Below are 16,912 nucleotides of genomic sequence, written 5' to 3' on the forward strand. Positions count from 1 at the left end.
TTCCGTTGTGTCACTTGTTTGCTTGCTCAGTGAGATGCTCACGTCTTTGTCTTCTTGGTGACTGTTCTCTCAGTTTTGTGTGTTTTAAACGATAGTGTCATTTTCTGCTAGTAAGTGTTTGCTTAATTTATAGTCAATGCTTTATTTATTAACTATCAATTGTTTTCCAGAAAATGACTGTAATTATTTGTATTCTGCGCTTGAGAAGGGCTGGAATCTCGGCCGAAACGTTGCGCTTGGTCATCAATAAATTATTTGCCAGTGTGGTCAATACAATACTTCATATTATAGAATAATAAGTTAGACGTCGTGATCGTGTTCATGCAGGTTCGAACATGTCCGCACAGGTCCAAACGCATATCTCAGAATAGCGATGACGTCATTTGCGCTACTGCGCAGTTTCAAACGCGTTCCAAGAAAAACGCTGACGTCAGCTGACCTTGAACACGTTCGTGCAGGTTCGAACGCGTTCGTGCAGGACGGATTTCTAAGGATAACGATGACGTCATCAAAATGGTGGTTGCATCAGCCGCGCTACTGCGCAGTTTCGAGCGCGTTCCAAGAAAACCGATGATGTCACCTGACCTTGAACATGATCCTACAGGTCAACGACCCTGCTGAGTCAGCCCCCCCCCCCCCGGAGATAACGTCATCTGACCTTGAACATGATCCCGCAAGTCAATGACCCTGTTGAGTCAGCCCCTCCCCCTCCCCTCATCCTCCTCGTTGCCCCTGGGTTAGAACCCGCTCTATATCCCTACTAGCATAGATGTATGTACACATATAACAATAGTAATATATGTGTGTACAGCGTCGTAATTCATTCAAAAGTTTCCAAAGTATATTTCCAGAATTAAATATGTGCAAAATCTATTTTTAATACAACATTATAAATAATAAGATCAAACTTAAGGTGAATAAATAGCCACAATGCGTAAGAGAAAGAAACATGATCTCGGCTACTATATTGTGCAATACAAGCAAATGATTCTATGCACAATAATAACATAGAAACTTTGTAAACATTAATTTTGGTTTTTGATTCACTTCGACGACATAAACTTTGAATCCCTGATGAAAATAAATTACTGAAATTGTTGAAAACATCTATGAAATCGTTGAAATGAGAAATGAAAAGGACTGAAACATTGCTGAATGTATTTCAGTTACAATTCACAAGTGTAAATCATACATTTAATAATGCAATGCCATGAATTTTAAGAATAAGTGTTGAAAAGTAATGAAAACTACAATATACATGTGTACAATATATATATATATATATATACACTCACTCCCAAAAAAAGCGGTACACTAAAATTTGGGGAAAAATTTACCAACCTTCAAATAACCATAATTTGGTAAATAATGAAGATAAAAATATGTTCAGAAATGCAAAATGAAGCTTCAAGTATCCACTTTAAGAATATTTGAATGGCAATTATGGTCGGCCATTTGATTCAAAATGGCGGATAACAAAATGAGAGGATGCAAAAGTGATAACCGAAAGTCCGAGTTTGTGACGGTGCATGGCGTGAATTAGATATCGCAGCCTAATGGGACCAAATACAAATGAAAATATAGAGTGTTATCTTTAAAATGCTTTTTACCGAGCTCGATGCGATCATTTTTCGCTGAGTTGTGCAACTTTAAAAAAGAAAACACTCTGTTAAGTAAATTTGGAGTATCTCAACAAAAAATGATCGCATCGAGCTTTGTAAAAAAGCGTTTTAAAGATAAAACTCTATACTTTTATATGCATTTAGTCCTATTGGGCTGCAATACCTACTTTACACCATGTGCCATCGCAAACTCGAATCTTCATTTATCAATTTTGCATGCTCTCCCTTTCCGCCATTTTAAAAAACTCGTCGTGCACAATTTCGATTTAAATTGCAGATTCAATACAAAGTCTTGCCCTGTGTAAAAGTGATCTAACAGCTCGCCTCACCATGTCAGGAGAATTTCTTATTTGTGTTGCCGCATCCATAATTCTGTTCACAAGTTCATTCCTATCGCGAGATTGTCGTATTGTCGTTTGTCATATGTTTTGTGGAGATTTTTAATTTACATTAAGGTTAGATTTTTTGTAAAGTTCGTAAAATGTCGTTTTCAAACGAAGAATACGCCGATATTCATTACGTTTATGGTTATTGTAATGGAAATGAAAGACAGGCAGCTGTAGAATATGAAAAGCGATTTCCTAATCGCAGAGTGCCAGATAGGCGCGTATTTGCCAGAGTTCACCGTTGTCTACGAGAAACCGGATCGTTTCCGAAAAGTATCGCTGAGCGCGAACCAGATAACGATCAAGAGGATATGATATTGGAAATGGTTGAACGCAATCCATCTACCAGTGTGCGAAGAATATCTAATCAAACAGATACTACACGAATGAAAGTATGGAGGACGCTACATAAGTTTGGTTTATATCTATTTCATCTCCAAGGAGTGCAGGCTTTGTTACCAACGGATTTAGATTCACGGATGCAGTTTTGTCATTGGCTTATTGAACATCAGTATCTTTTACAAAAGATATTATTCACTGACGAGGCTACTTTCAGTAGAGACGGCATCAATAATACCAGAAATTCACATTGCTGGTCAGTTGAAAATCCCCACAAAACATACGATAAACATTTTCAGCATAAGTTTTCCGTAAACATTTGGTGTGGAATTATTAACAACCAACTTGTTGGACCTTCTGTTTTGGAAGGACCTTTAACAGGCGAGATTTATCTCCGCTTTTTGCAAGAACATCTACCCCTTTTGATGGAGAACGTTCCTCTTCGAAACAGAATGCAGATGTGGATACAGCACGACGGCGCACCGCCTCATTTTAGAAAACAAGTAACTGCATTTTTAAATCATTCATATCACAACCGTTGGATTGGAAGAGGTGGTCCAGTTTCTTGGCCTCCAAGGTCACCAGACCTAACACCTCTGGACTACTTCCTTTGGGGGCATATGAAGTCAATAGTTTATGCAGAACAATGTCGCAATAGAAATTAACTTGTGAACAGAATTATGGATGCGGCAACACAAATAAGAAATTCTCCTGACATGGTGAGGCGAGCTGTTAGATCACTTTTACACAGGGCAAGACTTTGTATTGAATCTGCAGGAGATCATTTTGAACAGAATTTGTAATACATTTGTAAATAAACAAGTTAAATTAAATGTCTTTTTTCTTTTCCTTTCCAATATTCACATCAACTTTCAATGGTTGTAGTTCTGTTAGGATGCATTTGCAGACATATGGTTATTAAACAATTTCAACTCTAAATGACGTCAATAACACGCCCTTAATGTATGGACCTTCAGTCATGGGACACCCTGTATATATATAATACTTTTACAGATTTATTAATACTAAAATATGCTGAATACTGATGTTACGTCCAGAACTCCGCGAGCCCGAAGGAAGGGCGCAACAGAATGCCTCCCGAAATTTGTTGCACTTAGGCCCCAAAGCACGAGTCGAGCTGACCAACGAAATCCGGCTTTAGGGTCAACGATATGGGGTCGATCTTACCCTTGGCTCGGAAAAGTCTGCCCGATGGTCCCTTTTTAGGTCAGGGAACTGAATCGCTTTTACCTGGAATAGGACCTGTACGATCTGCTGTGAAAAGAAGGTAAATAGAAGTTGTTAACTAAAAAAAAGGTTTTGTTTTAAAAGAAATTTAATGCATTATATATCCTGGTAATATTTGGTTACATATATGATATAAACAATTGAATATCGAAAGTTGCATTACAAAATCATTATTAAAACTGAATTACAACTATATTAAATGATCTAAGAGTTAAAGTACTTATTTTACAAATTGTTATAAAACCTGTATTACGAATCCTATTCTATTTTGTTGTCCGGATCACGGAAGAAACGCATTACAATTGAATTTAATTGCTTCGGATGGATTTTTAAAATTCTATTTCTATTCATACTGGAGTAGAAATCGCCTAATGAGGGCGGTGGGGATTAGGACGGAATATTGTCGGTTGGGTGTTATTATGGGAACTACTGTGGTAGGACCTGCGAATCTGAGGGCGGCCTTGAGTTGTGGGACGTCAATGAAATCAGGTCCAAGGAGGAGGGCGTAAGGGGAAGGGCGCGGTATATGTAGGGAACAGGTTTAGAAACGTTTCACCTACAAATTGAAGGGAATGACGTGAAAAATCTCTCAGATAGTCTTCAGAGGGAAAAGGTTCACCGAAACTCTCCGTAATTCCCCGCACTGGAGGTACCAGAGAAGGAATAGGGGTATTCGGATATTCTTCGGCATCCGCTGTATGGATTGGAGAATACCAGTGGGAAAAAGCCACGAGAGAGGAAGAGGAGGAGAACCGAGGAGAAGTGGGTGGTGAAACACGGATGGAAGAAACGGAACAGGACGGAAACGTAGAGCGGGACCTGGGAAGTATTGGAGAAGGAGAGTTAGCATAGGGGATGTAGCAAGACGACGACGGGGAAATGGGAGGAGAAGAAGAGGGGATTGAGGAGAAGGTGAAGAAGGAGGAGATGGGGAAGAAAGAGACGAAGAAGATGAAGAGGATGAGGAAGAAGACGATGAGGAAGAAGAGCATGAAGAGGGACAAACCGAGGGTGATGAAGGCCGGGAAGGAGAGTCTATGATTAGGACAGAGAAAGCAGAAGAAGACGGACGAGAGGACAAATTGATGGTCCGGAAAGAGGAAGCAGAAGACGACGATAAATTGATGAGATGATCCGGATAGAAGATGGCGACGATGATACCCAAAAAGGGGACCGCGGAGTGGCTTCGGCAGCGTTATTTCTTTTTTGGGACGGTTCGTTCCCCGATCCCCGCTCAACTGTCGTACGGTTGATTCCAACCGATCCCGAATGAGGAGTGATACTGCGCGTTCTTTTGACGGGTGCCACTTGAAAGGGACAAACCGAGTCAGTTGAAGAAGTAACCTATGGATAAATATCTGGCGATAGAGAGAAAAAGAAGAAGAGATAGGAAAAGAGTAAGAATGAGAGTGAGAGTTGGTAAAGATGAAAAACAAGAGTGAGAAGGGAAGAAAAAAGAAGAGTTATCTGAACGGAAAGTGCGCTTACTTATTGTATTCGGCTCGGGATTTCCCTCAAACGATCAGTTAATAGGTGATGTCCCGGAATAGATAGCCAAGGGCCCAGAGACTGTGCGAGGTGTTGTGCTGGTAGAAATTTGACTCTTTGGTGTTGTCCCGGAACGGAGAGCCAAGGAGCCGGAGACCGTGGAGAGTACGCACTAGGCACTGACTCGACTAATTACAAAACTGTCGTTCAAGTAAACGAAACTTCCGTTCTGGATGAATGGTAGGTGGATACTGACTGTCAGGTGAACGGGACTCCCGTACTAAATGAATGATGTTTGGATTATGAATGATGCCTTCAGGGAGCTTGTCGTCTTTTTATATGAGAAGAATGTTGTAGGAGAGGGGTATTCCTTTTCCGGGAATTATTTTTCGGTAACAACTGGATATCCCTTATGGTAATTAAGCCGGTATCGACAGATGGGTTTATGAGGTGTTAATCCTTTGTTAGCCATAGATCGTTTCGACAGCGACGATACCGTGGCGTTCGTTTGCTTAAGCCGGATGTGCTTCTAGCCGAAAACCTCGTGCTCGGCCAGACGCGTGCACCAAAACTCGCGGCTCTTGTGAAAGTATTCGCCCCAGGGATTAGCTATATCATTTTTTTATTCTAGGAAGAGGGATAATCTCTTACTGCGATCGCGAGGCTTCTGGCCACACGCAGCTTAATTTATTCTGACGCGAGACTTTGTCCGTTAGATTATTTTAAAAACACTTATTACTTCCTTTGGAAGCGAGGAATCGTGGAGTCTGTTGGACGTACAGTCTGTTTGATAAGAGCGTGTACGGCGAAACTTTTTCCTAGAAACCGTTAGAGGGGAGATTTGAACGCGAGCAGATAGCGGAATCCTTCCCCCAAGATGCTTTGTATAGAAAGCCTTTGTTGTCGTTTGACCTTGGTCACAGAAGAACATATTTAATCATGAGTGCCGCGTACGCATTACGTTACGAAGCTGTGTTTCTATGTTTGCATCCGGAAGGACCAAAAATGTCCTACGGAGTGGTTGCTAACAATTAGTACTATAGAGACTTTATCGCTTAGTTACACCGACGTCGCTACCACCTCTGGAAAAGATGAGGCCTTAGCAAAACTTCGCGATATGTTAATATCAGGAAAATACCCGTCGACGTACAAATTTTCAAATGTGAATATTACTGAATTTACGTTACAAAATGGAGTAATACTTACAAGGGAACATCACGAAGTGCAAAATTCTGATTTTGAAACTTTATACACATGTAGGGTGGGTTAATAGATGAATTTAGAAATTATCCGTTGCGGCCCAAAAACGATTTTAAGGGGTGAAACCACCCTTCAAACGTAAGACGGCTTTTTCTTTTTCTCGATATATCTTGGAAATTATTCGAAATGTCGAAAAATGTTTTATACAAAAGTTTCATGGTAAAACTACTTCTATTTAACCACATTAATAAATTTTTTAAATATAAGTTTTTCAAACAATGTTTCCAAATTATATTTAAAAAAATTTATTAATGTGTAAGTGTTCGCGAGTGCGAATTTGATTCGCCGGGACCGCTCAGAGATGGGCGCGAAGCACATGCACTCGTTCTTTTTGGAAAGACCGAGGATAGTGGAAAGGAGCGTGAGTTCGAGTGAAAAAGAGTCACTAGGATCGGCCTTGACACAGTTTATTTAAGCCAAGTCAGAACTGGTTCACAGTCTAGAGTAGTACAAAATCACTGCGGTGGTGTGAAGCCGATATGCGTACGACTTACGCGACGGATTTCGTCAAACTTTGCGAACGTGGCGGTTTTCTGCATACAACACACCGGACCGCCGTACTCTCGGACTGATCGTCAATTTCGGAACGTTTCCGAGTCGGTACAGCGTAACGAGTCGTCGGCGCGGAGCGCGGAGGACCGTAAAACCGACTTGAGTAACTGCAGGCGGAACTATCGAGAGAGTTCCAAAGTTTAGACGAAAGAGGAGACCGAAAGAGGCGTTTGAGATTACGGCTCGAGATGATCTGCCCGTTCGCGGTCGAGCGAGCAAATGCGAACCCGCCGATCGTCCCGGAGTAGGGCCGAATCATAACATTTGACCGATCGTACGACCAACGAGAACTTCTTTATATGGAGATGCGATCAGTTACTCGGACACGTTTCACGGTCGAAATAGCGAAATATTTGTCACGTAACGCGACAAACACGCGACGATGTTTGTCCCGGTTCGAGCCCTACGCGAGGAACGGTCGGTTCTCGAAAATTCGATGATCAAGAATAATATGTTATTTGGTTTCCTGTGTTGAGCTCTGTACATTATTAAAGTAAAATAAAAGGTAATACTTAAGGAGACGGGCTTCCTCACCGATTTCCTTCTAACTTTGCAATATCGTTTATTTTGATGAGAAAATACGATTGCGAGAAGGAAAATCGTCGCTCTCAACTAGAAAGAAAGTTATCACCTACTGAAAAATGACAGTTTCGGGGTTAGGAAATCTGTCATACCGGTGGTCTACGGGCGTAGCGCATACTGACCGAGCATGCGCGGTAACGTTAAAGTGCGCGGAATTCGAAATGTTGCGTGATTGTCGCTATCCAATAGGTTTTCAATTCATGTGAAGCGAGGTCCCACGCAAAGCAAAGTTCTACATTGTAACTTCCACGCAGTACTTTTGGTCGCCTGAAAGTTTTGTTACATTTTTTATGTGGAAGAGTACTAGGTGACGGGCGAAGCCCGTCTCCTCGTGCTCTTCCACCCAAGCATATACTTTCCCAGTATAAAAAATTAATAAAATTAAAGTAAGAAAGTTAATACTGGGAAAGTATATGCTTGGGTGGAAGAGCACGAGGAGACGGGCTTCGCCCGTCACCTAGTACTCTTCCACATAAAAAATATAACAAAACTTTGAGGGGACCAAAAGTACTCTGTGGAAGTTACAATGTAGAACTTTGCTTTGAGTGGAACCTCGCTTCACATGAATTAACAGATAACAGATTAGGGTAGATTAGATTAGTAGCAAATAATTTTTAGTACGATAACTTAAATGATTTGTTAATAACTTACTTATTGGATAGCGACAATCACGCAACATTTCTAATTCCGCGCACTTTAACGTCACCGCGCATGCTCGGTCAGTGTGCGCTACGCCCGTAGACCGCCGGTATGACAGTTTTCCTAACTCCGAAACTGTCATTTTTCAGTAGGTGATAACTTTCTTTCTAGTTGAGAGCAACGATTTTCCTTCTCGCAATCGTATTTTCTCATCAAAATAAACGATATTGCAAAGTTAGAAGGAAATCGGTGTGGAAGCCCGTCTCCTTAAGTATTACCAAATAAAATATCGAAGACCATTCAAGATTCGGAGCGTCTCTCCTTTTCATTGACTTCTTTGTCGCGAACAGTGAGATTGCAAATAGGCGGGTTGTAATTACTGATTGAGAGACTTAAAATTAATATAAACAATAAGATAAGACTCTAATTAGGTAGATTAAGCCGCCAGAGAAATTTCAATAAAATAATACTTCTATAGATCGACCAAACTGGTAATTGTATTAAGCTGGTTAAATACACAACGTTTCGACCAGGCTTCCGGCCCTTCTCAAGTGTCAAAACAATTCAATACTAAAGTCATTTTTGGCAGAAAATGACCAAACAAAGACAACAGATTCACACACATATTAACGGAACATGTCAGGATTCAAGCCAGGTCAACAACAGAGTGGTCATTTTCTGCCAAAAATGACTTTAGTATTGAATTGTTTTGATACTTGAGAAGAGCCGGAAGCCTGACCGAAACGTTGTGAATGTGTATTTAACCAGCTTAATAAAATTGCCAGTTTGGTCGATCTATAGAAGTATTATTTTAATAAGATAAGAGTTTATTAAAAATATAAGCGTCTATAGCGAGGCACCAGGCTGGATACCATGGAGACGTAGCGAACATACGAACGAACCAAATCTATGACCAACTCTCCACGCACCAAATTGTCCCTCAGCTTTTCACAACAGTCTCTCTTTGTCTCGAGCCTGATACCTCCTTATATAGGGTGTCCCGGGTTTTAATCGACAAACTGTGAGAGCATATTCTACTAGTGGAAATAAGAAAAAATTCTTATATCGAGTTTGCTTAGAAATGCTTTATTACAAAGTTATAAACCAATATTGAAAAGAAATATGAGATAAGTAACAACGGATTTTTTCACAAAAATAAAAATTATGTACGCAATGATTTAGTGACGCATTTCAAAATGTTGTCCTTGCACATCGATACAAGCTAGACATCGACGTAGTACAGAATTTGTTACAGTACGACATTCCTGAAAATTGTGTTGCATCTCAGTAACTGAATTAGTAATTCGTTGCTTTAAATCTTCAAGCGAGATTACTTCTGTACTGTAAACTTTATTTTTTAAAGTTCCCCATAAATAAAAATCAAGAGGCGTTAAATCGGGCGATCTTGGAGGCCAGAAAACCGGTCCTCCTCGACCAATCCACCTATGAGCATAATGTTCATCTAACCAGTTTCTAACTTGTCTAGCATAGTGCGATGGACAACCGTCTAACTGTATCCAGCTGTTTTGGCGAAACTGCAGTGGCGCATTTTCCATCAAAATTGATAAATCGTTTGATAGGAATCTTCGAAAAGATTCTCCGTTCAATCGGTCAGGTAAAAAGAACGGACTAATAAGCCGGTCATGAAGCATACCCATCCAAACATTACATCGAAATTCGTGTTGAAAGTTTCTTTGTCTGGTAGTATGTGGATTATTATGAGCCCATACATGGCTATTATGAGAATTGAATATGCCTCGTCTTGTAAAGGTCGCTTCATCTGTCCATAATATCATTGATGAGAAAAGATTGTCCCTTTCTACTGCATTCACATACCAGTTACAAAATTCGACTCGTTTCTGATAATCGATGGGAAGTAATTCTTGTACAGGTGTGTAATGATATGCGAATCTGTCATCAGCACGCAATGTTCTCCAAATAGTGTTTCGTGATATCTGCAGTTGAGCTGAAGCACGTCGAACACGTTGTGTAGGAGTATTATCAAAAAGATTTAAGATTCTTTCCGAGCGTCGTCGGTGTCTTAGAGCTGAACGAACATCATCATATTCATTCATAGGTCGAAATGAACCCAAATTACGTAATTGCAAATGGGTATTACTAAACACAGAACTATCTGGTACTCTCCTGTTAGGAAATCTACGTTGATACTCTCGTACGGCAGCTCGTGCATTTCTGTCACAGAATCCGTACACGAAATGAATATCAGTGTATTCCTCATTTGAAAACACTTTTGGCATTCTGATAGTAATTGCTAGTTGACACGACGATTGAAATCTAACAGCTACTGTTGTGAAAGTAACAATCATACTGAATCGTTTCAACATAGTGAACATGAATACATGTAAATACACATAATATAAACATCTTCGACCTTCCAAATTCTACACTATGTTCCGTTGTTACTTATCTCATATTTCTTTTCAATATTGGTTTATAACTTTGTAATAAAGCATTTCTAAGCAAACTCGATATAAGAATTTTTTCTTATTTCCACTAGTAGAATATGCTCCCGCAGTTTGTCGGTTAAAACCCGGGACACCCTGTATAGACGATCTAGGCAAATAAGATACAGACAAATAAGCTTGTTTGTCACATAAGCGTGTTATGCTCAGGTTTGATCTCAGAACAAAGTAACGACGTTGGCAATGTTTCGCTGAGTATATTCGTCTCTAATAATATTTTTCACAGCTCGGTCTTTCTGACGTCGCATTCGTCTCAAATGGTGTTATTGTCGTTAGCCGCACCTGAAACAAACATTCCTCCTGTCGTTCTCGAAAGGCATGTAATAGACATTTACATTAGTAGTTCATATCAAACGCTAGACAATTCTTAGAACTTTCGATTTCGCATTGCTTTGCCATTTATCAAGAAATAACACATTATTGAATTCGCTCATCTTTATCTCGCTCAACAGGCTTAATCCAAGGCTTCAATTTATCCGTTGACAAAATAGTGTTATACGGTTTCGGTGACAAACTAAAACCTGGAATGTCCTGTATTACATATCTATTTTTACTTAATATCTTCGACACCATGTAAGGACCTTTGTAATTCGCTTTCAGTTTCTTGTTTACGCCAGGTTTCGATTGCAAATCTCGAATCAGAACGTAATCGCCAACACTATACAGCGAAGGTTTCTTATGTTTATTATCATAATATATCTTATTATAATTCTTAAGTTTCTCGGTCGCTTCCAAAGCAATATCGCGAGCGGATTCACGATTACTAACTATATCGTTTTGTATTTGACCCCATTTATCATTAAAATCTTTCAGATTTTTATCCGGATGATTTCGCTGATCATGCATATCCTAACAAAACTTGACTTGGCGTAGACTTAATCGCAGTAGAAAACGTGTTATTTATAACATATTGAACTGTTAACAACACGGTTTTCCAGGCTTTAGATTCGTCTACAATTTTCATAAGCGAAGTTTTTAAGAAACGGTTTACTCTTTCGGCCAGTCCGTTGGCCCACGGTGACGCAACCGTTACTTGTCGATGTTTTATATTATAATCACTTAAGAAAGTCGCGAATTCCCTGGAGGTGAAAACAGTCCTGTCCGACACTAATTCTCTCGGATTCCCGAAAATATTGAACAAAAATTATAACTGACCGATTATTTCTCTCGTTCCGGTAGACTTGGTCGGAAATAGCTAAGTAAACCGAGTGAATGCGTCTATTACTACTACTATATATTTGTAACCATCTTCAGTCTTCTGAAGAGGCCCGAAATGGTCGATGTGAATCTCATCTAACGGACGGTTCGGACTCGGAGTTAATTGCATTTCACCTTCGCGTGAATTCGTCGCTGAGTTCGTCATCAGACAAGTTAAGCAATTATCTATGTGATCAGATATCTTTTTGCGCATTGAAGGAAACCAGTAAGTTTCTAGAATATCTCGTAACGTTTTTTCTGCCCCGCAATTGGCCATGTCATCGTGATACGCTCTTAATATATTTCCAATCATTACATCTGGTACCACGAATCTAGGACGATCGCATCCTTTTTTGAAAACTAGTCCATCTATTAGCTCAAACTTCTCGCTATCATTAAATTCTAATTCGTTCGCTACTTCTTTAATTCGCGCGTCCTCTAATTGTTTGAATTCCAGCGTTCGTTCTAATGGTAAACAATCTACGTACAACACGCGTCTACTCAACGCATCTACATGTTCCATTTTCTTGCCCGGACGATGCACAACCTTAAAAGTATAATTCTGTAAGAGTAACGTCCAGCGAACGATTCTAGGATTCAGATTGGCTTTATCTATGGCGTACACTAAAGCATTGCAATCTGTGACAACTGTGAAATTTAATCTGTACAGGTAAATATGGAAGCGTTCTATCGCCCGTACAATTGCTAACATTTCAAGTTCGAAGCTGTGGTAATTGGCTTCAGCCCGGTTCGTCGTACAGCTAAAGTAGGCAACCGGTGCTAATACACCTGTACCTTGTTTTTGCAACAAAATTGCACCTAGCCCTTGTGCGCTGGCATCTGTGTGAAGCTCCGTTTCAGCTTTCGGGTTATACACCCGTAGGACTGGATAAGAGGTAAGTTTTTCTAAGTTCACGAAATGCTTCTACACAGTCTTTATCGAAATTAAAAGTTGTTGATTTCTTTAGTAAGTTATGCAAGGGTCTAGCTATTTTCGCGAAATCTCGTATGAATTTTCTAAAGTAAGCCCGGCTAAGCCTAAAAACCGTTGCACCTCGTGTACGTTCTAAAATCTATTTACTGCTTCGACATGACGAGTACTCAAAGTAATTCCTTGACCTGACACAATATAGCCCAAATATTCGATCTTAGTTCGTAAAAACTGACATTTTTTGTAATTAAGTTCAAATTCATATTTCTTGAGTAAATGTTAATACTTCGCGAAGGATATCTAAATTTGATTGCACTGAATCGGCAAGTATCAGAATGTCGTCAATGTACACAATTATTTTCCCCTGTCGAATTAATGGCTCGAGAATCTTTATTATCCGCTTTTGGAACTCCGTAGGTGATTCCGAAAAACCAAAAGGCAAACGCGTAAACTCGAATTGGCCATTTGGAGTCGCAAAAGAGAAGTATTTTGTAAAATCAAGATGAACTTTTATTTAATAAAACCCGTCCTTCAAGTCTAGTAACGAAAATACTGAATTGTTGCCTATCTGAGCCAAACAATCCTCGATTACGGGAAACGGGTATTTTTGCTTGACGACTCTGGAATTAAGCGGATGGAGATCCACACAAAGCCGCATCTTACCGTTCTTTTTCCTGACCGGTATGATTCGCGCACAATACGGTGAACTGCTGTGTTTGATAATATTACGGTCTAACAGATCATTTGTAATCGCACGTTTTGTTTTCGTTCTTCATACGCTAACCGATGCGGAACATAGGCATACGTGGATTCGTCCTTCAATGGAATCTTAACGGTGTAGCCGTCTTCGATCACGGGCTCTTATTTTTGCTCGACCTCTAATATTGTTTGCATCAATCGTTTCTTTACCTCGGAGTCAAAATCGATAGGACTCTCGTCTAAAATCTCTTCGAGCTCATTACTATTTGGTGAAAATCTATTTTTAATACTTTCGAACTTTCTGAGGACTCTGTGATTTTGTCTCGCGACGGAACTTGATAAATAAACGTTAATTTTTGTTGCTCCAAAACGTTACGTCTAATGATCAGATCCTAATGGAAAGATTCATCTGGAATTACATAAAGCAAAATATCAAAACCGCAAATGGGTAGCTCTTTAATTTTAGCAAACAATGTAAGATTAGTATTCGACACAACTGGCTATAAGATCTCTTTATTACAACAACGTTTCGACCATACGGGTTGTGGTCCTCATCAGGTGACAGTGTTACATCTAAATTAAAATAAAACTAAATAACTTATCATATACAATAATTAAACAAAAGCGCATAACTTACAATCATTGTCGTGTGATCAAAATCAAAATTACAATCGCAATACATGCCATCCGTGGACATAAGACGAGTTACAGCACGTCAAAATCGAACAAATAGCACAAGTAATCTGACAAGCCGACAAACAACCCAAATTCAAAACAAGCCGTGTGTGCTAGAGATTACTACTTTAGTCAACATAAACTGTCATATACACTATTTAAACTTTCAGTGTCCGTTTGTAGATTAATAGTGTTATCAAACTTTTTTATGTAATACATTTCGGCGATCTGTCTCTTTCTCCAATGTTTTTCTTTATGCACTATTTTAGGGTTTGACTAATCAAAGTCATGATTGCATTGGAGACGATGGTTTGTTACCACCGAAAATTGTTTAGAAGACAAGTTAATGTTACGCCTGTGTTCAGTAACTCTAGTTTGAAGACTTCGTTTGGTTTGTCCAATATATACCACATTACACTCTTTACAATCAATATGATATACTACATTAGTTTGCTTGCCATGTTCAAGTCTATCCTTGCCTCTGCGTATCAGGCAATCAAGTTTCTTCGGTATCGTATGTAAAACCTCAAGATTAATTCCACGCAAAATACGACCGATCTCGTCGCTGTGTGAATCGCAATAGGGAACAACGACAAATTGTCTCTTTTCTTTTTGATTGGATGTCTCCACGCTAGTACAAACCCGCATTTTAAGTTCTCTGACACGACACTTGATCACTTTTCTAATTAACTCAATCGGAAAACAATTATTACATAAGATATCTTCAACAATCTTAATATTTGCATCGTGAAAGCGATTGTCCGATAACAAAATAGCATGGTCAACTAGATTTACGATCGTATTCGTCTTATACTTCAATGGATGACTGGAGAAGAAATTAATGTAACAGCCAGAGAAGGTCGATTTTCGATACCAATTAGTAAACAATAAGCCATTACCTCTATGTACCGTTGTGTTTAAAAAATTTAAAGTATTCTCCTCCAGTTCATACATAAAGGACAACTTTGGATGGTAATCATTAAAGATGTGAAGAACTTCCGAAAGCTTCGTTTCCGGAAGAATTGCGAAAATATCGTCCACATATCTGTAAAATCACGGGACATCAAACTCTAATAATGATAAACAACGTGTCTCCAAATCGTTCATAATTATGTTCGCTAAAATAGGGGATAGAGGAGACCCCATGGGACTACCGAAAATCTGCTCATATGATTGTCCATTAAAGTTAAAACAAGTACAGTCAAGTATTAAATTAATAGCGTATAGAAATTATTCTAAGTTAAGTTTAGTCCCACGTGAGATATCATTCCATCTACTCTCAATACCCTTTAATACTAGTTCTCTAGGGACATTTGTAAACAACAAAGAGACATCCAAAGAGACCATTAGTAGGTTAAGGGGGCTGATTCTAACCCAGGGATCTGAGGGGGAGCTGAGTCAATGGGGGGAGGGAGGTTTGACGTTGCACGGTGAGGGGGTATGACGTCACGCGGGGGAGGGGGGAGGACCGTGACGGTATTTGCTGACCTAACCCACACGTGACAGTATTTGCTGGCCCAACCCGCGGGAGGGGGTTTTCGCGGACCAATCCGCGGTAGGGGGGAGGGGGGTCGCAGGGACCGCGACATTTTCGCGAACCCAACCGGAGCCACGTGCGCGATGTAATAGAAACCCCATTCGCGTTTCTCGTGTCCCTTGACGTACACGAGGGGTACTGTTTCATCATCATCCTCTTTGTCCATCGTGCCCACCATCGCTTTCGTGATCAGACGCCTAGCCCATCGGTACGGAATCGTTCCAACGTCCCATGATAGTCCGTGATGGTTCGCCGTTAACCAGGAAACTTGCGATTTCTCAGATTTGAAGAGATTGTACCACGATCCGTAGGGTCCAAAGATATAGTGCGAGAGAACACATCCCTCTCTGAGAGCGGCAAACTCCTTCACGACGAAGTGTCTGCCGACGATAAAGCCCTGCAGGTCCACGAACGTCGGTACGGACATGACGAGTTTCCCTGGACTAATCATTCACACTCGCAACGGTCCGCAGTTATAAAGAGAGATATCTGCTGACGATGCACAACTGCTGACTTTACACAATTCTGCGCACAACGTTGGTCAATGGACTGTATTCGACTACGCGATCGTGCATTATGAGGCAATAGGCGGTAGTATTCGCAGGTACATTCTCTTTGCAGTCAAACTCTAATCGTACATCTACGGTAGCACTCTTGATAGACTCGTTCTGTCGTGAACAATCGATAACCACGAAAGGACCGCGAAGAAGAAAGATGGTAGTGGTCAAATATGCCTCGACTCAGTCGCATCCATAATACGCCCTATGAAAACGTGAATACATGTACAGGATGGCGTATTTGTTCCTCTCAAAATCCAAATTCAGGTCGTATGGATAACATTCCGAGTTTAGATATAGTTTCACGTTGGTTAATTTGCAGTCGTCGAATATAGTAACGTTTTGGGACATTACATTTTTTCGCCCAGTCTGCAATGCAAAGATCACGTATCGCGGTTTCTTCAGCTGAGTCGCGGACTTGACAGTCCACGAGTGCTTGGTGGTGCTCTGTAGTAGAAGAAACTCGTACAGATCCCACGATCGGAATGTCATACTCAGATATCGTCCGCTCTCCAAGGCTCGTAGCATCGATAGCTTATTAACTTCATTCAGTAACACATGCGGCATTCGCCACTGTATCTTAAGCAGCTCAATCTTTGGCTCCAGTACGGAATCTCCCAGTAGACTATTGTTGTCGTTGCGCGATCGTATTAGAATCAGCTCATGACGAGCGTTGATCACCACGCGTTTGTAATCCTCGCAAAACCCCAGTAACAT

At 40.3% G+C, this 16,912-nt stretch overlaps 1 protein-coding gene across 1 annotated transcript; it reads right to left on the reverse strand.

The window, feature by feature from the left end:
* Window positions 1-16,378: 16,378 nt before the first annotated feature.
* On the reverse strand, window positions 16,379-16,912 carry LOC105275441. The gene has a single exon (XM_011332266.2). The coding sequence runs from the start codon at window positions 16,910-16,912 to the stop codon at window positions 16,379-16,381; it is 534 nt and encodes a 177-aa protein (XP_011330568.1).

The sequence above is a fragment of the Ooceraea biroi genome, chromosome 11, assembly GCF_003672135.1.
Source record: "Ooceraea biroi isolate clonal line C1 chromosome 11, Obir_v5.4, whole genome shotgun sequence".
NCBI classification, from domain to species: Eukaryota; Metazoa; Arthropoda; class Insecta; order Hymenoptera; family Formicidae; genus Ooceraea; species Ooceraea biroi.